The sequence below is a fragment of the Sorex fumeus genome, unplaced genomic scaffold (genome assembly GCF_029834395.1).
Source record: "Sorex fumeus unplaced genomic scaffold, SorFum_2.1 ptg000010l, whole genome shotgun sequence".
In the NCBI taxonomy this organism is placed as follows: Eukaryota; Metazoa; Chordata; class Mammalia; order Eulipotyphla; family Soricidae; genus Sorex; species Sorex fumeus.
Genome location: NW_026606067.1, coordinates 39,727,690 through 39,753,031, shown reverse-complemented (window position 1 = coordinate 39,753,031; position 25,342 = coordinate 39,727,690). Strand labels below are relative to the sequence as shown.

Here is a 25,342-nt window from a genome sequence, read left to right as displayed (position 1 = left end):
CATATCAATACTGAAATTGGAGAAGAACAAAAACCGTGAAGAGTAGGGAGAAACAAATGAAATGAACAAAATCATACAATTAAAATAAAACAGGGAGGGGTGTGGTGCTGCCAGCAGGTCAATCTTTACCTGTGAGGCAAGTGTGAGTGCATCAGCAGCCTGATGGTGCCTTCAGACTTCTAGATACCCCAAAATTGCTGCTGTGCCTTTGGCTAGACCCCAACAACTTCGAGCCAAGTTCACCAAGAAAGTAAATGGCCAAAACTTAGGAATGTGGGAGAGACATCCATAAAGCACCTCTGACTCAGGTTTGTATATTGGAGGCAAGGCCTCTGTGGTTCCTCATCAAGCTGCTTAACAGCCATGATCCCAGAGACTCAAAAACAAATCTTGGAACCCAGCAGCTTTTGGAAAAATGTGTCCGGCCCCCACAGTAGCTAACCGGTGCAGGGCCACCCCAGGTGGGAATGGGTTTTGTACCTTGGCCTATTGCCCCTGGCAGCTTGGTGGCCACCATCCTCCAGATGCCATTGGATAGTCAGGTTTGGGCCTGCAGTGATGAGATATGTGCGGCCTCATGGAATGAGGTAGGAGTGACCCTTTCCTTCCCACCCCAAAGAGACCCCGAGTCACCATCCATGAATGGCCTCTCTGGCTCCTGATTAAGTTGCTTAACGACCTTGATCCCAGAGACTCAGAAACAAATCTTGGAACCCAGCAGCTTTTGGCAGAAATGTGTCCAGTTCCCACAGTAGGTTACTGGTGCTGGGCCACCCCAGGGGGAAAGGGTGCTGCCCCTCCACCTGCTCCCCCTTGGTGGCTCGGTGGCTGCCATCCTCCAGAGGCCATTAAACAGTCAGGTTTGGGCCCGCAAAGACAAGACACATGGAGACCTTTCTTCCCCACGCCAAAGAGACCCCAAGTCACCGCCCACAAAAGGTCCTCTCTGGCTCCTGATCAAGTTGCTTAACATCCATGATCCCATAAACTCAGGAACAAATATCAGAACTCAACATATTTTGGCAGAAATCCCTTCAGATTTAATTGTTAAAATTTTGGAATTCCAAAATTGCACGGCCACTACTGTGACCACATGACATCACAAGTTATTCATAACCAGCAATAGGAAATAAATTGCCTACGGTTGCCTTTTCGGCAGATCTGAGTGTTGGGGTAATATCCCAAATAAAAATGGTGTGTCTGGGATCGAAATATTGAATGAAATCAAAGAGAGAGAGTAATGTGGAAATCATCTGCCCCACAGGGAGGGTGTGGGATAGGGGGTATACTGGGGTTTTTGGTGGTGGAAAATGGGCACTTGTGAAGGGAAAGTTGTTTCATCATTGTATGATTAAGAATTAAACCCAAAAGCTTTGTAACTGCTCTCACTGTGATTCAATAAATAAATTTATTAAAAAAAAAAAGTAAGGTGGATTTCATGCCCAATTCAATCAGCCTAATCAATGGCTGAATAAATAGCAATACTCTTACATTAAATAAATAAATAAATAAATAAATAAAACACAGGAGGAGAACATGAGTAGAAAGCCTATCTAGAGACCTGAGAGAGATTGGAACAGCTGCTTTGGATTAGAGCCTTGAGACTGTTCCAAGGTCATAACATCAAAACATGTGTACCAAAAAAGAAAGTAATTCTGATTGAAGGGAGTGTTTCTGTTGACCTTGAACCTATCTCCTGGCCAAATCCTAAAAACTCTGAAAATGTAATCTGCTTCCGGAGAAAAATCAAGGAACAAAATGCTAGGAGGAAGGATGACTAACCAAAGTTTCTTTACCGATGCATCACCGCAAGGGGCTACCACACAAGTTGCCACTCCACAAGTGACATCCAGTCAGTGTATCACAGTTGGTGTACCTCTGGAGGAGGCACGTGTTGGTCTCCCTTCCTTTCCTGCTCCGAGATCACTTCCAGCAGTGCTCAGGGTTCCATGCAGTGCCAGACATTCAACACTGGTCTTTGGCCTGAAAATCCCTGAGTGGGTTCTTTCCTCTAGGCTATCTGTATGGTTTTTAACTGCTTTTTATTCACTTCATTTTTAGGAGTGAAGGGCACCCCAAATGGAGTGCTTGGGTACCCAGGTAATGCCTGCAGTGTTTTGGAATTCAAGGGCTATACCTAGTGATGCTCAAGAGACCACAAGGTTCAAGGACTAGAGACTGAGGCATGCTCAAGCTAAATTCGTGCACTAACCAGCATTCCATTTCTTAGCATAATAAATGGACTTTTCCTTTCGGGAGTGGATCAAATCCGGTGGGGTTTAGGGATCACATTGGGAGGTGCATGGGGGTGGGGGTAGGGGCTTTCAAGGGACCATACAGGGTGTTTGGAATAGAACAGGAACAGCAACGTGTAAGGAAAGTTCTCTCCCTCCATCCTGATGAACTGCTTCTTAAAGCTTTATCCCAAATCTTGTAAACAATCTTCCCATGAAACTTAGAGTGTCAGAAACTAAAATATGGTTAAAGTTATGTTTGTGTTGCTACTCCACTTTCTTCTGGGAAAATCACCTGGTTTCCATTTAAACTGAAGGGAATCTGCTGTGGCCAGTTATTTTGACTATCAATTACATCATTTGCACATTATCTCCTGGTCGGAATGGAGCTGTTCTTAAAGAGACGGAAACATGGGGAATCGGTATAGAAAAGTATGCCTACGTACATGAACAGGTGGTGAGTACAGAAAATTATATATTTTGAATAGATGCATGCTCCTTTCAGATGCTTATTTTAATATTTAAGAAGTTACAACACCATAGATAATAATAGGAATTATTCTAAGAATCTGGGTCTCTTGCAGAGTAGCCATGAGACTAAAGATTGTTGTGGTTAGTTGGCCTTATAAATGTCTGGGGGTAAGCATACAAGGCATGGATTCTATTTGCTCACTGGAAGTTTAAAGCGGACCCACTTTCAGAGGTCACTGAGTAGTTTCTTCTCTGAAAGAGCATAGTAAGCCAAATGAGTTTGCAGTCACACACACACACACACACACACACACACACACACACACACACTTAGTGAACAAATAAATAGCATTCTCCCAATTGAACTTGAAGCTACTAGGGCCTCCAGGATCTGAGACCAAGATCCTGGGACAAGAGGGTGGGCATAATGATCCCCTTAGAGAACTACTGCCCTAAATCATGCCATGCCTATACTCTTACAAACCAGTGTTACTTCTACACATTGGAAAACCAATTTCTAACTCTCTTTGACAAAGAACACATACAAAAAAGGAAGTGTAATGCATAAAGCCAATTTGTCATACCTTCTAATCTACTACCATTGAAGCTAAGCAAACTAACCAAATAATGGCAATGGGGATGGTTGATTATTACTTAAAATTATCTCAGAGGGGACAGAGCAATAGTACAGAGGATAAGGAATAAACCATGCATACAGTAAACTGCTGATCAATTCCCAGAACCACATATTGTCCCTCAAGCACACCAGGAGTGGATCTATGGCCATATAGCCAGGAGTAAGCCCTGAGTACTGTGGAGGGTGGACCAACCCCCCCCCCCCAAAAAAAATAAATAGGAAAGAAAAATCGAATGCACAACACAATTCACAGCATGATTACTATGGATTAAAAGAAGTTATTACTGTTGACAAATATGGAAGAGGTAGAAGAGATAAATAAAAAGTTGAACTAGAAGATTGAAACAGAAAAGATCTTTAAAATGACATTTCAGCAAACGAGAAAAAAAGATTTTGGAATTCATTTCAATGTGTCATTGATTTAAGAGATTACTAGAAACTGTTTAAAACAATTGGCTGGTTTTGCTTTTTGGCTTTGGGTTTGCAGGTCACAGTGGTCACTTCTGGTCATTCTGGGGAACTCTTTCCTGCTCTGTGCTCAGTGGTCACTCCTGGCAGTGCCCAGGATGCCATGTGCTGAATCCCAGCCTCCCATAACCAAAGTATGTGGTAAATGCCACATAGATATACTGATTTAATTCCAAAACAATAATGAAGGCCAACTAGGTTTTCAGATATGATCTCATTCATCAAGTTTATGGTGTGAGATAATTTTTAATATTTCCAAATCTTTTTGAAGCTAATCAATAGCAGAAAAAATGTTTCCCTTATGCCACTAAAAATATTTTTACATTATAACTAAATTCATTTGATTACCTGTTCCAAGTAAAGTAATGGTGAAAAATAGTGAATGTCTTAAATATTGAAGACATTTAATAATAGATAAAACTATAAATTTTAATTTTATTCACAATTTATTTTTCTTAAAATGCATGAATAAAATGCGTGTATTAAAAACTTAGAAAAATGGTATATTGACATAAACTTATATTTCTGATCTACAGTAGCTAAGGGGGAAATAAATTAAAATGAAGTCCAGGACTTGGGAAAGAAACTTGAAGAACCGTAGGTTGGGGGATCCGTTTAATCTTCTACACTGACAACTCTCCTAAGTATACTTGGGGTAATTCAAAGCACTGAGCTGTGAGTTGGCACAGAACACCCCCTACTCCAGATATAGTGCTCCTCCCAAAACCCGGCAGTTTAGACATGCAAAAAAGAAAATAGAAATTATTAAGATGTAAAAGTCCGTCAACATTACTTTTGGCCTTTAAAAACTATAAAAAACATAATTAAGATAAGTAAGGCTGGCCATCTATAAGGCAATGTAGAAACACAGAGCAAACACAGCAAGACATTTAAAATACCTGTATGGTTTCCTCCAGGAATTAATCAGGACAGAATAATCAAATATGAACACAGAGACTTATAAGAATAGCTGTAGAGCTAATCTAAATACACTTTTGTTAGGAAAATGTTAAGTAAATTCATGACACCTATGAAATGAATATCAGCAATATTTCAGTTTATTAATTTGAATCTAGAATTACTGACTTAAAATATTTTCAAATGTATTTTGAGTAAAAAATATAAGGCAAAAGCAGATATCAAGACAACGTATAGTGTAAAATAATGTAGCTAACATGAAAGGATAAGAAAAAGAAAATAATAAATGTAATTAAAAAGTAGTATGGTTTGGGAATTGTTTTTAATTTCTTTTACATAACTTTCTTTTTATATTTTCTTATGATTAAAAAAACAAAACTGTTTTTTGTTAAGAAATAATGTACTGAATTAGCCATAATTAGAATATAACATATTTTTTCTTTCCCATCTCAACACATCATCATCTACAGCTGCCAAAAGACAACTCTTCTGAATTCAGAAATATACATAACTTCATTGGTTTATACACTGCAAATATTTCATTGTTAAAATCACACATTTGCTAACAAAATTTTGAAGATTTAAACGTGTTTTCCTTATTTAAACAAATGATCTTTTTATGTTACTTTTTAAATACACATACCATGCGTTATCCATTCCATAATACATATGCTAAAAGCTTGTGACCATTTCCTAAAAAATAGAAGTAAAAGACTGCACCTGTCCCAACTAAACTCCTACTCTTTTAAGAGTTCTCTCAATAAGCCTAACTACGTATGTTTTATGCATGATGACCAATAACTCCATTGGCTAAAGATGATTAGCTTAAAGATGAACATGACATAGGATCACAAAAATATAGCCTCAAAATTATAAAAATAATTACAGTGCTACTGAAAAACAGGATAGTGAAAGAAACTACCGGAATAGAGAATAGCAGACTGGCACTGGGTGACCAAATACTAAGGCAAACATGACTAGTAACGATGGTAAGTCACTTTGGTATTTTATGCTCAATAAAAACTGATGGCCTACAGTTACTGAGGTTTCAAAATTCAACACCAATGAGGCCTAATCAAGTAAATAACATACAAAATGATTATTTTGAATTCCAGTTCTCTGTCTCAAGATATACAATCAGTATTCTAATTAACCAAAAGAATACATCAAAGCAAGTGGTAATGGTACAATACCATTACCACTTTTGAAAGAAATATATTGGAATACATTTGGTACAGATTTGTTATAACCTGTATACTATACAGAAGAAGAAATAAAATAAATCCATAAAAGGCAATAGAGCATATCTCAAAAGCCGTCAGTTAAAAATAAGTATGACTGATGAAATAATCCTATTAGGAAATTGATTACACACTTTCATACTTTAGTACATTCTTTATGTTCCTACATTAACCTTTGGTCTGTGATCATGTTCAATTAAGCTTATATATTTTTTTCTTTAGTTGATAAACATGGTGCCAAGTAGTTGAATTAAGTGAATATATTACATGACTTTATTTGTAATAACTAGTTACTTAACCTGAAATATTCAATCAGCATATTCTAGAAATGATTCTGTATGAACTAAGACATTACCAAACTAAATTATTTTCTAAATATTACACATAAAATATCACAGGTGTACCTCTTTATTAAGCAAGTACAACTGAGAAAAAATAATCAAAAGGCACTCTTTCATCCTCTCACTTCATTTATTAATCAGGGAATATTTTTTCTGTTTCTATTACTGTTTCTAAAGAAAACAAATGATCTATCCAAATACCATATTCTTAAGTATGTTTTTGACAATTTAGTTCTTTTAAAATTTATTAAAACTTTGTTATTGGCTGATCTATGTCCTTGAATAATGCCATCTGAATTTGGATAGATTTGTATTGAGTCTATATAGTAGCTTAGGTTGGGTGGTTATTTTAACAATATTAAATTTTCCAATCCATGAAAATGAAATATTTATTCATTTCCTAAGATCTTCATCTATATATTTCTTAAGCATTTTGAAATTGTATGGTATAGATCTGCCATCTCTTTTGTTAAGTTGTAGGTACTTCATGATTTTGGACACTCTTTTGAACGGGATAGATTCTTTGATTTCTTTCCCTTATGATTCATTATTTATAAGCAGGAAAGCGACTGATTTTTGTGTATTGAATTTGTAACCAAGTAGCCAGCTTCTTTATTGTATTTGTTTATTGTTTTTAGGAGATTTTTGTGTACTTTTTATGGTTGTGTGTGTGTGTGTATATACACATGAATATATTCGATCATGACATCATCAAATAGATTTTGACTTTGTCTTTTCCAATTTGAACACCTTTTATACTTTTTTTTTGCCTGATTACTGTTGCTATGTAATTGTATTAATTGATTTCTGTATTTTAAACAATACTTGCATCCCTAGAAAGAACCCCACCTGATTGTCATACATGTGCTGTTGCACTGCTTGCTAAGTTTTGCTGAGTTTTTAAAGTTTTTAAATCTATGTCCATTAATGAGATAAGAAAATGGGAGGTATCTCTTTATTAACTTGAAAGTTTATTATAAATTCATAGTGATCAACATTGCATGGTGCTGAAATAAGGAGAGACTTTCTGACCACTGGGTTCAAAAAAAATTATCAAAGGACAAACCCCCACATACATGCTCAAACAATTTTTGATAAAAGCGCTGAGAGCATGAGATGTAGTAAAGACAGCCTCTTCAAAATATGGTGATAGGAAAATTGGATAACCAGGTGTAAAAAACATTAAAGCTGAATGCATATCTCACACCTTACACAAAAGCCAGTTCAAAGCAGATCAAAGACCCCGAGTTTAAGCCGGAATCTCTAGGGTACACTGAGGAAAATATATCCAGAACACTTCAAGATCTGAACCTCAAAGTTGTCTTTTATGAGTAATGCCATTACCAAAGGCAATAAAATAAAACAATAAACAAATGGAACTGCTTGACTATTAAAGACTCCGTATGGCAAGAGAAAAAAAGGCTAACACTACCAGAGAACTGAGAGTGTGGGAGGAAATATTTGCATTCATTACATCAGATAGACATCTGATATCCAGTATATATAGACTATTACAAAGATCAACAGCAGCAAAAAACATTAAAATAAAATCATTTTAAAAATCCAAAGAATGGGTACTCTAAATAAACAGAGACTTCTCTAAGGAAGAATAATGGATGGTGCATATGAAAAAATGCTCCTCATCATTTATCAAGGAAATAAAAATCAAAACAACAACGACGTACCAGCTCACATCAGTAAGAATGGCATGTATTAAAAAATACCACGAATAATCTTTGTTGTTGGGGATTTAGAATTCTCATCTGATGCTGATGTGAAATGCATCCCAGTTCAAATTTTATGGAAAACAGTATGCAAAGGTCTCAGTAAATTAAGAACTGAGCTTCCATATGACGCAATACTTTCACTTCTGAATATATGCGCCCAGGACATATGGGTGCAAAGGACATATGCATTAACGGACATAGATTTAAAAACTTTAAAAACTCAACAAAACTTAGCAAAGGGCATATGCATACCATTATTTACTGATGCTCTTAGTACAATAGTTAAGATATAGAATCAATCTAGTTATGCATTATTAGAAAAGCAGATCATAAAGATGTGTCACTCAGTGGAAAACTACACACCTGTAAGAAAAAATAAAATCATGAAACTTACTGCAATGTGAAGGGAACTGTAAGAGGTCTTAGTCTTCTTCTTGAATTCTTTCTTTAATAAAGGCTAACTATGACTCGTCATCCCTTTTCTTTGTAACATCCAATTTTGATCTCGGATGAACCGAATTCATTTGTTCAAGAACTCAAAGATCTTGGCTATTTAGGTGAAGGCCACTTTCACATCTTTTTTTCTAGACCCTGAATGCTGAATCTCATTGTAGTCTAAGTGTCCTGGCTTCCCTGAGATTCAGGGTTTCAAGAGTAAATTCCCAGGCCCAGCAGATCAAGTGAACTGATGTGCCGCGCCTAACAGCCACCTTGTGGGACTGGCAGAAATGGTCCATGTCAAACAGGGCCCTTCCTTGAGATTCGATGGTGTGCAGGTGTACACCTAGATACTCTTACCTCTGTGGTTCCTCTGAGTCTGTTTTCCAATAAAAGCTTAAATCCCAACACTACTGAAGAGATTTAACATTACTTAATAGTCTGATCTTTAACTTTCCCCCTCTTCTTCAGCACCTTAAACGACCAACTTTTATTGACTATCTTTAGATTGGGGATATTATAACCAATAAATGAAGATTAACTTATCATCTGCTTTATATATTTCTAATCTTCTCCCTCAAACTCATGACACTTCCAGGGTTAAAATGAGAAACCAAGGTCACATAAAGTAGAAGTAAAATGCCCTCATTTAAAAGATAATCTCTCAATCTTGCATAGCACTCCATTTATCTGGCAGTATTTTTTTGCTAATTTTTCTTTAGTCATGCTTTCTGGGCTCACCAGGAAAAACTTGTCATCTTCTATTGAAAAGTATAACATACTCTCCCTTCAGCTACAAATTTACTCTTTCCAAGGCATAAGCATGACAAACTCTGGCTTCAATAAAGTAAATTATTTTCAACCACCCCAAAATTCTTGAAGACATTCAGTAAGAAAAACCACTCTTCAATTCACCTCTCTCTCTGTCTCTCTCTCTCTGTTTTCCACCACCCCTCTTACATACACAAGCACACATATTACCTTTCTCACTTTTTTATTAATCCATAATTAATTTTCTGTAACAAATACCACATATCAAGTGTCTTATAAATCTCATACTTCAGAGTTCTGGGAGTCAATGATTATGGTACTGGCATATTCAGTTTAGTGATTATGATTGGTGAGAGCATTCCTCATAGTTTGTATTGGAAATTCTCACCAAGTTCTCACATAGTAAGAATACTAGAAAGTTATGTGCCATCTCTTTTTTAATATAATTACCCCAGTTTTGTATCTATTTCCATTGCCCAAAGTCCAATACCTCCTTAAACTTATCACATTTGGTAGCAGAATTGCAATATATGAACTCAAAGTGGAGATGGATGGGAAGACACAGTAAGCCTATGGAAATATCATCATTTTCTCTGTTACTTTTAAGAAGTCCCTAATCACAGTAAGGAAAAATGGGGTTTATTTAATAAAGAATAATTCTGAATATATATATATATGTATATATATAGCCTCAGTATTAACTGAAAATATAACTTGTGGTGACAATTTTATAGTTTAATATGAAATTCATATCTTATTGATTTTTTAGTTTAATAGGTAATCCAAGCCTTATTACCATACTAGTCACATTCTAAAGGAAAAAGTGAATAGTTTTATTTGATTGTACAACAAATTGTATTTTAAAACTAGTTGTCCATTTGCAAGCAGGCGATGGTTCACATTAAAAGATGCCTATGATTCTGTAAAAAGAAATCAATACAAGGAGTGAAAAAATTCAAAGAATATAAGGAGAGAAATTAAATACGTAAGGTAGGACATCAAATGAATACTTTAGATTACAGTTTATTAGTATGTCAATGAAATTTGACTGAATTTACTGAGTCACAGTTAAGAGGAAAGCAGGCAAATCATGTGATTCATTATGTCTATAGGAACAATAATTTAGCTGCTTATAAAACTAATTGTTTTCTCAATAGAAAGAAGGAAATAAATCCAGGCTACGTTTCAAGAGACATTGTTATAAGAGGATCTTCTCAACAAAGTTACAATAAAGGAGGGCATTGATGTTGCCTTTTTTTTTAAATTTGGGGCTCACACTGAGCAGTGCTCAGGGCTTATTCCTGCCTCTGCCCTTAGGGATCACTCTTGCTGGGGCTCTAGAGAACCAGATAGGGTGCTGAGAATGACCACAAGGAGGCTGAGACAAAGGCAATCGTTCTACCAGCTGTACTACTGCTCCATCTATTATATAGAACTCACGTAACAGATGAGTTGCAGTGTTTTCTATTGTCTTTTCACTCAATTAAAACAATCTACCGATCTGCCTGTATTTTTCAAGTCTCAGAGTTAATGACCCTCCTGTTGGGTATTTGTAGAGGAAAAAAAAAAACAATAGGACATGCTGAGCAGGAAGAAAGGAGAAGCTGGATTCCTTCGTAGCTTTTTTAGATCTTAAGATACTCCTGGCTAAGATTTCCTGCATTTGTATATGCAGAAAATTCTAGCTTTGTTTTCTAATGCTCTTTATCTTCCCTGTCTATATTTAGTCCTTGGCTTCTTTTTGCTAAATTCTAGGCTGCCTCAATGTCACGGATTGGCTTCTCAGTTCTATCATTCCTTACCTTACATTTTAATATTTATGGGAGTTTGGAACCTGAGTGTTATAAATTCATTTGTCTCTCACTTGCAACTCCACTCACCTAAATTAAATATAAATCGTCAGATGTTTAAATGCCACAAAAAGTGTTATTATTTTCAAATTAAATGTCCAGGGATAAGATTATATAGAAGTGAAAGCAGAACTAAAAGAGTATATGAAACATATGCATATTAGTTATCAAGATTTAAACTCTAGGAAGATATTTATAATCAATGCATTAATAAGCATGCTATTTCCACACATGATTAAGTTATACATCTTCGGTTGGCATGTTTTCCCATGAGAGCTCTAGAAATGCACAACTGCTGATACTCTGACTATTATAAGTGAGTGTAAACTGAGAAAAATATCCTGGGGACCGAGTATGCCAATCCTAATCTATTTACAAACAATGTATTTGATTATCCTAAAGCTTTTCTAATGAAATAAAGATACTGTATGTAGAAGGTGATACCTAATATTCCAACTCCAATTGTTCATGACACCAAGTATGAAAACTAAGAAGTTCTCTAAGACTCAACGTTTATGCTATTAATATGTTTAATAACAAATTTTCAAGTCATACACTAGCTGTGAAGAATTAGTGAAACATTTCCCATAAACTCAAATTAAGGTCTAATTGACATTTTGTGAGATTTTAGAGTCATTAATTGCTCAGCTTCCATGTTCTGTCCAGAGAGATCACATGCAAATTTACCTCAAAGTTTCACTTTTGAATTGTTGATACATTGAATTCTGTGTTTTTATGCAAGAATGTGTTCATTGTAAAGCTTAGGGATACAAGAGTTCAAATATTATCTTTGTCTGTCTTAGATCCTGACCATTGGAGGTAGTTACATTATCTCACGAAGCAGGTTTATTTCAGTCTGCAGTTATCAAGTATTGAAACCACACAGCTAGTCTTTAGCTTCTATTAAACATAAATCCAACCTTTTACCATCCCAGTTTGGCCCAAGAACCACAAGTGATAGAAAATACAATCTTCAGTAAGACTAGTGTCTTTTAGATTTAATAATAAGTTATGGGATTTATTATTACTATATAATAGCTTGATAAATCTGTATGGCAGTCTCATAAATTTGAAAATGCCCAGTGTATGTTGATAAATTGACATTTTGCCCGCGTGACATCTTATTATCTAGTTCTTACTCTGGAGAACCTGGCAGGCTACCAAAAATATCCTGCCCACATGGCAGAGTCTGGCAAACTCCCCGTGGCATATTCAATATGCCAAAAACCAGTAACAATGATGGGTCTCATTCCCCTGACCCTGAAAGAGCCTCAAATGTGGCACTTTCTAAAATCTCAGGGCTAGGATGAAGGAAACGTTAGTGGTGCCTGCTCTAGGAAATTGATAAACAACAGGATGACAGTGAAACAGAGATATTGATAAATTATATTTCTCAGTTGGTAAAAATAACCTAAAACAATAGCAGAATTATCAGTTTTACATTCCTTATGACATACTTTGTCCATAAATACATCTCACCAATGTTCATTTCTCCTGCACTTACCTGAAAGACTTCTTAATATCTTCTGCTTCAATCACCTTGAGAATATCTTGATACGACTGAAAATCAACTGTTTCTGAAAATGCAGCATTTTGAGGACAACTTTTATGTGTGTAATATCCTATTAGAATTCCAAAAATAAATAAACTAACAGTGGTGCAAAATATTTTCAAAAGGCGGCAATAGCTGAAGGAGTTGCTCTTTGGTACGGATCTCATATAACGGGTAACAACATAGTCAGGTTCTTCTTGAAGTCGCTGGAACCTCCCTTTGGGTGAAGTTGCTGGTTGAATAGAATCTAGATTGAGGTCTGCAGTCTCTGAATGTTCCAGGTTCTGATTCTCAGTCCTGTCTAGCTGGAATTGGTCGAAACCAGGCTCCTCTAATTCTTTTTCCATATCCCATTCTAAGTCAAGGGCAGTGGCTTGAAGGTCATCATTGTCTAAGTACTGTGAATGCCTCATTGCTCTTTGATCTGCATTTACTTTCTGATAGGCCATCTTTTTGCCTGAAAAATCAAAGAGACATATAAATTATTTCAAAAATAAACAAAGATGTTTTCCCAAAATAGACACCAAGGAAATCAGTTAATAATAGCAGGTATTATTAAAATCCCAATGATTATAATCTGCAGATTGCATTTTCCTAGGGCTAGAGCAACAGCACAGCGGGTAGGACTATTGCTTTGCATGTGGCCGACCTGGGTTTGATTCCTCTGACCCTCTCAGGGAGCCCGGCAAGCAACCGAGAGTATCCTGCCCACACGGCAGAGCCTGGCAAGCTCCTCGTGGCATATTCAATATGCCAAAAACAGTAAAAACAAGTCTCACAAGGGAGACGTTACTGGTGCCCGCTTGAGCAAATTGATGAACAACAGGAGGACAGTGCTATAGGACAGTGCATTTTCCTATAGATATCACATATCAATAAAGTATTTTTATCTGATTTTTTATTATACCATAAAAATAAACAATAAAATAAGAGTAGAAACACACATACATGCACACACATACACACACACACACTACACTATTAACCTTTGAAGCTCAGGAAAATAAAAATATCATAGATGTCTAATTGCCTTGAATTTCATCTATTACTGCAAAGGCAAGATTTAAACCTATATATTTTTAAAATTACTTTTAAGGGCAAGAGCAATAAAATTGCTATTTGGTAAGTTAAAGAAAAACATAAAGTCCTTGGGATAATTTGCCATTCCCAGACCTAATTTAAAAACGCGAATTCAGGATGAAAATAGTCAGAACAAAAAAATAATATGAAATAACAACTTCCCAGAAATGCAAGAGGCAAGATAAGGACACTACATTGGCATGGATTATAATCAAAAGACATAGAAACATTTAGACTGCCATTGAAGACCAAGTTGCTTGACAAAATTAGGGACATGGATCGTCTTCATTCAGTAAACTTTAAGTAAAACTCTAGGATGGCTTCTATCCAAAAAGGGAAACCTTTTCCCAGGCTTTGGATGGTTTCGTCTCATAACCTTGCCACAGGAGTGGCAGATGGAGTTTCTTCTCCCTACACAGTTTTGGATGACAGTTTGTTGCATCCTGCAGAGTGGTATTAGGATAACTGGGCTAATTAACTCCAAGTGGTCTTCAGCCTGCATTCAGTAACTCACTGGTGTATTAGACTGCAGAATAAGAGCATTTATATTTACATTTTCTGTGTATTAGATTTGTCACCTCAGCTGGATTCAAAGGTCTCTCAGTATGATTTAAGATTATTCTCTGTTTTCCACTGTGGTGGGTAAAGAACAAAGCCTAACTGACAATGGATTAGCTAATTGCCTCAGGGCCAGTGGTTGACAAGTGAACTCTCGCAGAAAGGATAGAACAAGGACTTCATGGAGTGAGAAGGTCCGTGTACAGAGATCTGGCTGTACACAAGTACAATCCCTTCTGGCAGAGGTCCATGCAACCTAGATTGATCTGAATGTTTAGGAAGTTCATATATAACTAAATAGTGCTTTTTATAAAAAATAAAATTGTCATTCTGACTTTAATTCTCTTCTGTTACTCTAAAAGTTCTTGATTTTAAAAAAAATATTCTGAGTTCATTCAATAAGGACAAGTCTCTAATGCAAGTTGGGTACAGAGAGAGGAAATAGAGAAAAAGAAAAACATTTCTGTTTCTCTCAAATAGTGAATGATCCAATCAGAGAGATAAAAAACATTGCAAGTTAAAATATAATTATATATGCATATATATGTATACATATTTATGTATATTTATACACATATCATATATGTATACACATAAAGAGAATTCCAAATATATATGTATATGTATATGTATATATATTTGTATACAAATGTAACATACTAGGGGTACTCAGGAGTGATAGATTCTGAAATAGAATATGAGAAGGCAGTTCCTGATATAGTGTTTTCTCAGATAGTTTTTGCAAGGGAAGTGGTGTTCACATTAATACCAGGGGTGTAAGTGAAAGGCATTTAAGGAGGGGGAAATTTACAAACATACAAAGAACATGAATAGAATTTGTACTAATTGAAAAACTGAGTGGTATACTGAGAACAAGATTACCAAAAATTAAGAGAAAAGAGGTATAGAAATGTGATTGTTGGCAAAAGACCTGAATTCTCTGCAAGCTAGAGTTATCATCATTAAAATGAACTTGATAATAATATAAACTTCATAGTATTATCATTATATTTCATTGGAACAGTGACCCTAAAAAATGCATTTAATCTGGAATAGCCTATAAGGGTTAGAAGGGATATTTTAAGAGGGCAAGAGGGCAAGGCATTTAAAGCTTTTTAGGAAACAAAATAAAACAAGGTGTTGAATAATGCAGACAAAAATATATCATTCTGTAAGAAATGGTAAAGAAGGGTAGTATGTCATAGAACATTCACATTCACATCTCAGATATATACTGGTTTGTAATATATAAAAGCACATTTTTATATTCAGCTTTAAAAAGTTTAAAAAATCCTCATGATAGATTAACTTCTACTATGTGGGTACGTATTTGTGACTAGTGTATAAGCACAGTCTCATTGAGTGATGCTGCAGATTCTTCCTATTTATCTTCCTCTATTTCTCCTTCCCTGTGCTGGGCTGATATTCAAACTTATTCAAGAAAATACAATATCTAAATTTATGTCTTTTGTAACATCAAGACAAGCAGGAAAAGAACAAAACATTTAAAGTTCATTATGATATTCAGCATTAATAGAGTATGTTTGATTAACAAGTAGAAGACTCTATAACACATTTGGTTTAAAAATAGTAGATTACTAGAGAGTAGGAGAAACCTAAAGGTTTCTAAATTTCAGGATTCTAGAATTCCGGTGGTGAGAGATATTACAGAATATGGACTGTGATCAAGCATTAAATCATTCTTACAAGGATGGAGAAATGATATGCTTGGATACATTACTTAAGATTAGTTTTAATTTTATGAAAATATAGTCTAAACAGGTGGTGGTAAATCAATGCTAAATACATTTCCTTATTTTAAGCTTCATTAGAAAAAATTAGAATATATTTTATGTTTTTGGCATTAGTCATTCTTTCACTTGTTTGGGTGGAAACATCAAAAAGCATTGGTATCTGGACATGATATTAATATTAGATTAACATTTAATTCATGAGTTTCTGACTAATTTACTTGGATACTCTCCCAATATGGTTATCTTGATATTTTTACTACCATTTTCATTAAACAGTCTATTTCTTTCTATTTCTCCCTCCTCTTCACCCCTCCCCTTCTTTTACAAACACTGAACTGTGGGGCCACAGTTAGTGTTGAAGGAAAGTGGGAACACTGGTATTGTACAAAAAGTCAGATCTCAAATTCTGATCTCCAATACAAACATTCAAAGTCATTTCTCTACAAATCATTTAAAAACTAACTGCAGTGATGAGGCAGAGTTTTCATTTCTAGCTTGACAATAGGCATTCCATCACAAGTACGTCGGCAATTTAACGCTTTTCAAACATCAGACAGGGCCATCAATTAGAACGTAATGCAGATACAGATATTAACTCCTCACCATGATGGATAACTGCCTGACATCCGAACTACCACTTTGGACTCCTTACACATTTATAAATTTTCACTAAGTTCAATCTTCCAAGATAGTAATATTTGGGTCAAAGCTAAATAGAGGTACTTGATATTAGAAATACCAAAGAAAATTACATAAGTATTTGATAACATATACAATGAAGCATTTTAATCACTTCCTGAATAAATCATATATATATATAACATATATTTTAAAATCATCTCAAAATTACATAAATATAATATATTTTTAAAAAATAACATAAATCTCTGCTTTGATATTTATCTAAAATAAATGAAAACAAGGGACACTAAACTACTTCTGTTTGTTAATTGAGGCCGCTCCTAGAAACCTTCAGGGATTACTCCTGGCTCTACAATCACAATCACAATCACAACCATCCTGTTATTTGTCGATTGCCTTGAGCAGGCCCCAGTAACGTCTCTTCGTCCTAGCCCTAAGATTTTTTTTAGAGAGTGCCATATTCAAGGCTCTTTCAGAGTTAGGAGATGAGACCCTTCATTGTTACTGGTATTTGGCATATTGGGTACGCCACGGGGAGTTTGCCAGACTCTGCCTTGTGGACAGGTTACATTCGGTAGCCTGCCAGTTTGTCCAAAGTAGGAATGAGATGATAAGATGCCACTTCGGGGAGCTGGGTTTTATAGTCTCTGAGTCTTGGCTGTTGATGGGATTACACGGCGCCAGGGGGCCAGTTGGTGGGTGTGACCCCCGCCTACTGGAGGATGGAGGATCTGGGTGGAGGATGCTCAGCCCCAATCCAAGTAGGCTTGGAGATCTCGGCCCCGGAACCTGCATGGCTTTGTCCCTCTGCCGGTACCTTCATGTGTGCTCTACACTCAGGCATTATTCCTGAATGTATTTGTGGGACCACATGGAATGCTGGGATTCAAACAGATTAGCTGCAGTCAAAATAAATGCCTTATCTGCTGTACTATTGCTCCAACTACCTAAATACTAAGGTAAGGTAAGGTAAGGTAAGGCCCTCCCGTTGATCATTGATTTGCTCGAGCGGGCCCAGTAACGTCTCCATTGGAGACTTTGTTGTTACTGTGTCTGGCATATCGAATACTCTCGGTTGCTTGCTGGGCTCTCCGAGAGGGGCGGAGGAATCGAACTCGGGTCGGCCATGTTGGCCGCTTGTAAGGCGAACGCCCTACCCGCTGTGCTATTGCTCCAGCCCTAAATACTAAACTCTCAAATAATACTTTAATGGCATTTAGAGTCACCACAAAGTAGTGCATAGGACTCCATAAAAGAATATAGATTTTTTTCAAAATGCTTTTGCCATGGAAGAGAATTTTAATGTACATTGAGGCTTTTTTTTGTCACAAACTTCAAGTTGCCAAGTATAATGAAATTTTAATAATATGAAATTTTAGAAAATTACACTCATCTTAAAAATGGTCAGATAATTATGCTATTCAAATTTCACACATTTACTATTACTGATGTATGTGATTGATTTAATATAGTGATATTAATTATAGTTTCTCTATAGGAGTTATTTTTAAATTTTGAAATTTTAGAAACTAATGATTTTTTTCTAAAAAACATGACCTTAGTGTCAACAAATCATCAAAACAAAATTTCTTTAGATATTTGTAATATTTGCCACAGTAATTTCTTTAATAAACAATTTTTATAAAGATAGGCTATATTCTCCAAATTTTCAAAACATCGTACTTATTTAAAGATGATTCCATCCTACCCAGGAACACATGCAAAACTGTTGTTATTAAAATTCAATATTCTATACAATTTATTTCCTTATGTACACTTACACCATCATAAGGAGAAGATTTTAGTTGAAATAAAAGTATTTTTGAAACGATGACAGGCTTAGATCAATAGTAAAAGAGCTTATATTTTTACTGAGGACACGATTGTTTAAAAATAAATCGCTGCATCTGAATTCATTTTTTGTACATTTTTATTTTCTAAAATATCTTAAAGCAATCTCTTTCTGTCTGTCCCTCTCCTTCTGACTCATTTCGCTTAAAATGATACTTTCCATGTGGTACCACTAATATATAGTTTTAATGACTTCACCTTTTCCAACAGCTACATAGTACTCCATTGTGTAATTTCAGGTGTTTGACTTGGTTCTCCGTGTCTGTGTGTGATTCACTTCTATTCTCAGTGCAGCAGGGTGGGATGGGGGGGGGGGGTGGCGGGTGGGAGGGATACTGGGATCAGAGGTGGTGGAGAATGGGCACTGGTGGAGGGATGGGTGTTCAACCATTGTATAACTGAAACCCAAGCACAAAAATTTTAAGTCTACAACTGTACCTCATGGTGTTTCACTAATAAAAATTAAAGAAAAACACTTCTTAAATCAAATACAAACAAAAATATCAATAGAGAGGCTAAATTTTTTAAATATAAAAATGTGTCTGGCTGCTGCATTTCAAACTAAACATTTTCTAGTAGTTGTAAATATGTTAGGTGATAAATACATTTTAAGCAAAGCCTCATGTAATAAGGGGTATAGTGCAAATACCACTTAGAAAAATGAGCATAACACTGTCATTTTCAAAGCAATAATAAAGAAGGAATTTATTATGTGATGCCCTGAATTTAAAATCCTCTCAATCATTATGCTCCATAGTCAGAACTACACAGGTCAAATTCTAGTTGTGCTATGTAATTTAGACAAAGACACGTAAAATGGTCATGTTTAAATTTCACACATATGAAATGAAAATAAAAGTATTATATTAGTATATAATAAGTAAGGTATTTATTGTTTTTACATATTATTTGTTATTCACTACAAATAATATAAAATCCTAGAGTTTAAGAAAACAGAACTATTTGGAGCTTTCAAATTTAAAAAAAAAATCTTATCAGCTTAAAGCACATAGTTAAATTCAATTATGACAGAGACTTTAAACTTCAACACAAGAACAAGGGAGATAAAAGAAAGTTTCCACTTCAGGGTGGAAAGTATCTACTAACTTTTACCTGTGGCTAACAGGAATTTTTAAAACTTTGTCAATCTATTTGCATTGTTAATACACGTATCTTAAAACTTCTCATTCAATAACCATCATTGAGTTTATCTTTTTTCAGTCTATTTTTTTAAAAAAAGAACAATAGGTTTTTTTTCATAATGCCAAGCTCAATTTAGCATTTTCAAAATCTAGTGATAATTAATCGTGAAATTTATATACACCCGGTTGTGGTAGTAAACACATTTACCATAAGTGGTTTACTTGATTTAGTGACTGTGAATTTAGTGAGAATATTTTAACTCAAACATACTTAAAGGATCTATAGATATTATTAGAATTAGGAACACATCTGAAGTCTTTCTGATTTATAAAGTTATAAGTGAAATACATAAGATTCCAGCATATTCACTCAAAGACAAATGGAAGAATTCCAAATCTCTATCATGGGTTCTATGATTGAATCTCTTTTGTTCAATGGGAAAAGGATATTCATATAGTGTTTCCTGAAGCTTTGGCTGTCAAACGATTCGTTGTTTTCAGAGAACTGAGGCATAGTCATCTTATCATCTTGTAGAACTACAAATATATCATCAAGAGGCATTCAGCATGCCCCTTGTGCAGTATTACTTTAGATGCCGTACCAGCAAACTATATGTATGCCCAGAGAAAGTTTTAAATTTGAAAATATTTCTTATAGGCTAAAATTGGTTGACATGTTTTTTTAATTATAAGCCAAGTTTCCACAAATAGCGCTCATGTTGTATAATAAATACTTTGTTGTTGAAAGCTTGAAAATTTTAAAAATAGTGATTCAGAAGACTCTTTTCCCTGACTTAATTTTTCAGCATAATGAGATTTTTTTTTCCATCTGGTTTTGTGAAATGGCCTTGGCAATTACTGTAGTGTCTGAAAAAGCATGAAGGTTTCCTTATTTAATTGAAATTTTTTATATCAACTGCATAAAAGAAATAACAATAATTATTTTTGTTCATGCTTCACTAATTGAATAAAGAGTATATGTAAAGTAAGAGGAAATTATTATCCGTGCTTTACTTTTAAAACATAGCCAGTCAAAACTCACTCTTAAGTGGGTAATAGCATAAGAGTTTAGGGAGATAAAATAAAGTTAGAGAATAGAAAACTAAACCTGCATTGTGGTCTGTGGTACCTTGACCAATGAATGCAGAAGGTGAACTTAGGGGAATGCCAAATTAAAGAACTATGAATTGCGAAATGCAGTCTAAACCATTTGAGGAAAAGTGACTTCATGAAACCTAACAGGTTTGTGTAAATTGATTTTATACCACTTTCATATCTATGACCGCCTGCCAGTTTTTTGAATGGACCTGCCTTTTTTTTAAGGTTCCGTAGGCAACTTTTGTGTGTGGCATACTTCAGCTGAGGCTTGTTGGGTTTAGCTTAATTGTTGCACTTCTGTTAAGGTTGTTTAATATTAGAATTATCTATTTCAATCTAATATTTGGAAAACAGAAGTTTTGGGGGTTTTGTCTTTTTTGTTGTTAAATTAAGAGAGGGGCACACCCAGAAGTACTCAGAACTTACTCCTTGTTCTACTTCTTGCTTTGTGCGCAAGGATCACTTCGGGTCTGAGGAGACCATTTGTGGTGACAGGGATCAAAGCAGAGTTAGCCGCATGCAAGACAAGCACTTTAACCCACGTACTACTTCTGATCTTTAGAAGACTTAATTTAAATCAGCCAAATATTGTAGACTACACTTACATGCATTGTAATGAAATTGTTTGAACACTCCGAACTATTCTGAATACCTACTGAGTTTCTATATCATATAATGTCACCAAAAACTTTAGTAAGGGGTGTATAAAACACCTTCTTCTCGAGACCTATACTCCTTTCCCTACTATTTCTGATGTCTGATTCCACCCAAATTAGAAAGTATTTATTCTTTTTCCTTTCCTGATCATTATTTCCACTGCGAGTTAAGGGTTTTAGATTTTTTTCCTCCAAAAATTTTACATCCTGTTTACCCTCAAAGTGTTTGAAACAGCTTACATTAGGGATGCATGTGCATGAGATAAAACATGAAACTACGAAATGAAGAAAAATGCTGAATAAAAGAAATTCTGAGCTTCTGCATATAGAAAGACACTATAATTGACCTCTCCTGGAGTTCAAACTGGAACTGAGGTAAAGGAGAACTGATTACTGCAAAGACAGGTCTGTCAGCCTTAGCTAAAGAATTTGTTTTATTTGTTCTAATTTAGCACTTTTCTACTTTTTAGTTGCAGATTTCTTTCTTGGGAAGATAACTTTTTTATCTAATCAGAAAAATCTACTTCTAATTTTTAATCTTTTTGAAAGTGGTGCACTCCTCGAAAAGCTCAGGGCTTACTTCTGGCTCTGTGTGCTCATGGTTCACTCTTGTCATGGTTCAGGGGTGCTACGGGTTGAATCCTGGTCAGCAGTATTCAAGGTAAAGGCCCAAACCACTATATATAATATTACTTTGGTCCCTACTTTTTAATCTTTTACTCTGTATTACTTTTCTTTTTTTTCTTTTTGGGTCACACTCAGCAATGCTCAAGGATTATTCCTATCTTTGCACTCAGGAATTACTCCTGGAGGTGCTTGGGGGATCATATGGGATGCCAGCGATCGAACCCGGGTCAGCTGAATGCAAGGCAAATGCCCTAGCCCTGTGCTATCGCTCTAATCCCTTACTCTGAAATTTTGATGCAAAAGGTGACAATAACCCCATGATATATTGTCCTCAGTAAAATGTTAGGAAATGATTACTTGAACCCTTAAGATGAAAGGAATTATAAGTCAAGAACTTTGTGTACATCATTTCCTATAACCAACAATCCTGTGTTTACATATCAGGTTTGTGGAGTGTAGAAATTCAGCCATTTCCTCAAGTTACCACAATTACTTAGTTCAAGCAAGTAAAAATTTCATGCAAGCTGTCAAATTTCAAGACTTTCTACTTGTAAGCATCACAAACATTAGACTCTCTAAAAGTCCCCAAAGTAAGAATAATATTTACAATTCTGAGACCTTGGGTTACGCCACCCAATTATGTCACCTATGTCATGACAAGGACCAGGAATCTCAAAGTCCATAATGTCTACCTTGATCCTTAGATCTCTGGGAATTTCTTTTACTCACACACCTGAATGATCACTTGCTTGTTCTCTAGCCAGGCATTCTAGAGATCTATCAGGATCTCTGCGTCCTGATACAGTGGTCCAGAATAAGGAAGAATTACTTCTAACCACAGTGTCCTGAGCCAAAGCCACGATCTCCATTTTATTGTGTCGTCTTGGAAGATGTCTCCTTTCTACCACTGCTGAGGGTCAAAGGAAAAGCTACTCCGCACAGACCTTAAAAATCACAGTTCCTATTGAAGCTGCTGTTGCTTTTTCAGTCATTAGAATCGGATGGTCAGTGCAGTTTTACTCCCTACTATGTGTGGTTTACACTCGCTTAAGAAAGTTTCAAGGGTTTTCAGGAGTTAACATATCAACACAATCACCACTTGGAGCTTTGAGAGCTGTCTGCCAGGAGGAGCCTCTTATCTTGATAGATACACTGCAATTTTTTATCCTTTCAGACAGCATGAATGATCTTAAATTGCTGCTTTTTGACAATGGCTTTTGGTTTTCCAGGAATAGACAGATGAAGCTTTTATCTACACAAGGCACCTAAGTACTTACTCTATTTTTCACATTTTTCAAAGGTATTTTATTGGTTTACTTTTAAAATAGCTTCACTGTTCAAAAATATCAACAGGCTTCTACAAACTGGAAGTGCTTTATTCTAAAAATTTTATTGATTTGTTTCCCCAAATCATAAAAGATTATCCTAGACTCATAGGTGCAACTCAGTAGACTCAGAATCTTGTGTTTTTCATGTTCTGTAATAATCTTTGTACTTGTAAGAATATTCATGACATTGTGATATTGTGGCTAACTTATGAGAAAGGAGGAAGCCCAAGAAAATACAATGATGCATCATTGTTGTGGTCATCGAAAATGTAGTTAGTAAGAACAGATATATTCTTTGAACTCTCCACAAATGGAAATTGGATAAATTCTAGATATCAATTCCATAGCTAAAGATTCAAGTATGTGATCTAAGTGTAAGAAATTTAGGGGGCTGGAGCAATAGCACAGTGGGTAGAGCGTTTGCCTTGCACGTGGCTGACCCAAGCTCGATTCCCAGCATCCCATATGGTACCCTGAGCACCGCCAGGAGTGATTCCTGAGGGCATGAGCCAGAAGTAGACCCTGTGCATCGCTGGGTGTGACCCAAAAAACAAAAAAATAAAAAGAATTTCAGAGTTAAACTTTCAACTGCAACACAAGTATATATTTTTTATTTTTTGAATCACCATGATATATGTTACAAAAGCATTTTTAAAATATGAAATTAAATCTGTAATATAATACAATTTTATTTTAACTGTTTTTTTGTAATTTACTGTATAGTTAATGCTTGTTTCCAGGAAACATAACTCCAATGCCATGGCCATCACTAATGTATCCATCTCCCTCAAGATGGACCTCAATACTCCCCTTTTTCAACTCCTACTCAAATTCAATTGTGTGAGGCAATTCTCCTCTTCTTTTGATTCTGACACTTTCTTTCCACCTTGCTGTACACCAGAAATTCTCATGCATGAGTGCTACCTTTAGCAAATCACACCAAAGAATTTCCCAAAGCAAATTGAGGAATGCAGGTACTGAGAACCAAGAGGCCAGAAAGATTTCAGCAAAAATGAACCTGAATAGAAAATAAAAAATAAATAAGAGGCCTCCAAGATGCATTATAATAAGAATGACAAAAGGCAAAGACAGAGAAAGAATATTGAAAGAAGCATGTTTAAGAAATGAAATTACATACAAAGGACATCTCATAAAATCATCAGTTGATCTATCAAACAGATTCAGGGGCTGGAGCAATAGCACAGTGGGTAGGGCATTTGCCTTGCCTGTGACCGACCCAAGTTCAATCCCTGACATTCCATCCCAAGAACTGTCAGGAGTAATTCCTGAGTGCAGAGCCAGGAGTAACCTCTGAGCATCGCTGGGTGTGACCCAAAAAGAAAAAATAAGACTATATGCATCAGAAGAGAAGTTTGAGATATAGGAAAAGTTAATAGTTATAAATTTACATGCACACATACTAATATTTTTGAGAAAATTAAAACAACAAAATCTTACTACAACTTGTCTTGTGCACAAATGTCACTACTTCTATTCACATTTAATTTATGAATAGGGATATTTAACAAATGAGAATACTCATAAAGGTGATTCTGAAGTGAAATTAAATGTCAGACAAATGGTTTGAAAATGGAATATTCACAGACACTTCATGTTAAACATTTAAAAGAACTTTGCACAACAGCCAACATTGAAAAATAGTGTATTATAATAATGCATGAAAATTTTAAAGTTTGCTTATTACTTCAATTTTAAAATGTCAATTAGTTGTTCAACCTTTATTAGTTTAGCCTTTAGCCTTTACTACTATTCCATTTAACTATTTTGCATTTTGCAGATTTCACCATTGGTATCTCAGGATTTCATTGAAAAATCAATAAAAGAGCTAACTGTACACATCCACGTAATTATTTTCTGTATATCGAGAATGATATATCTTGACATATAAAAATCCATGGGGTTTTAATTTAAAATGTTATTCTAAGAACTAAATCAAA

General features: G+C 35.3%; 1 protein-coding gene across 2 annotated transcripts in view; it reads right to left on the bottom strand.

The window, feature by feature from the left end:
• NAALADL2 (N-acetylated alpha-linked acidic dipeptidase like 2) overlaps positions 1-25,342 on the bottom strand; it is a 1,034,250-nt gene that overhangs the window by 760,933 nt on the left and 247,975 nt on the right. For both annotated transcript variants that reach the window (XM_056110705.1, XM_056110706.1), the window contains exon 2: positions 12,601-13,105. In XM_056110705.1, the coding sequence (XP_055966680.1) occupies positions 12,601-13,105 (505 nt within the window). The remainder of the gene's footprint in view (positions 1-12,600; positions 13,106-25,342) is intronic.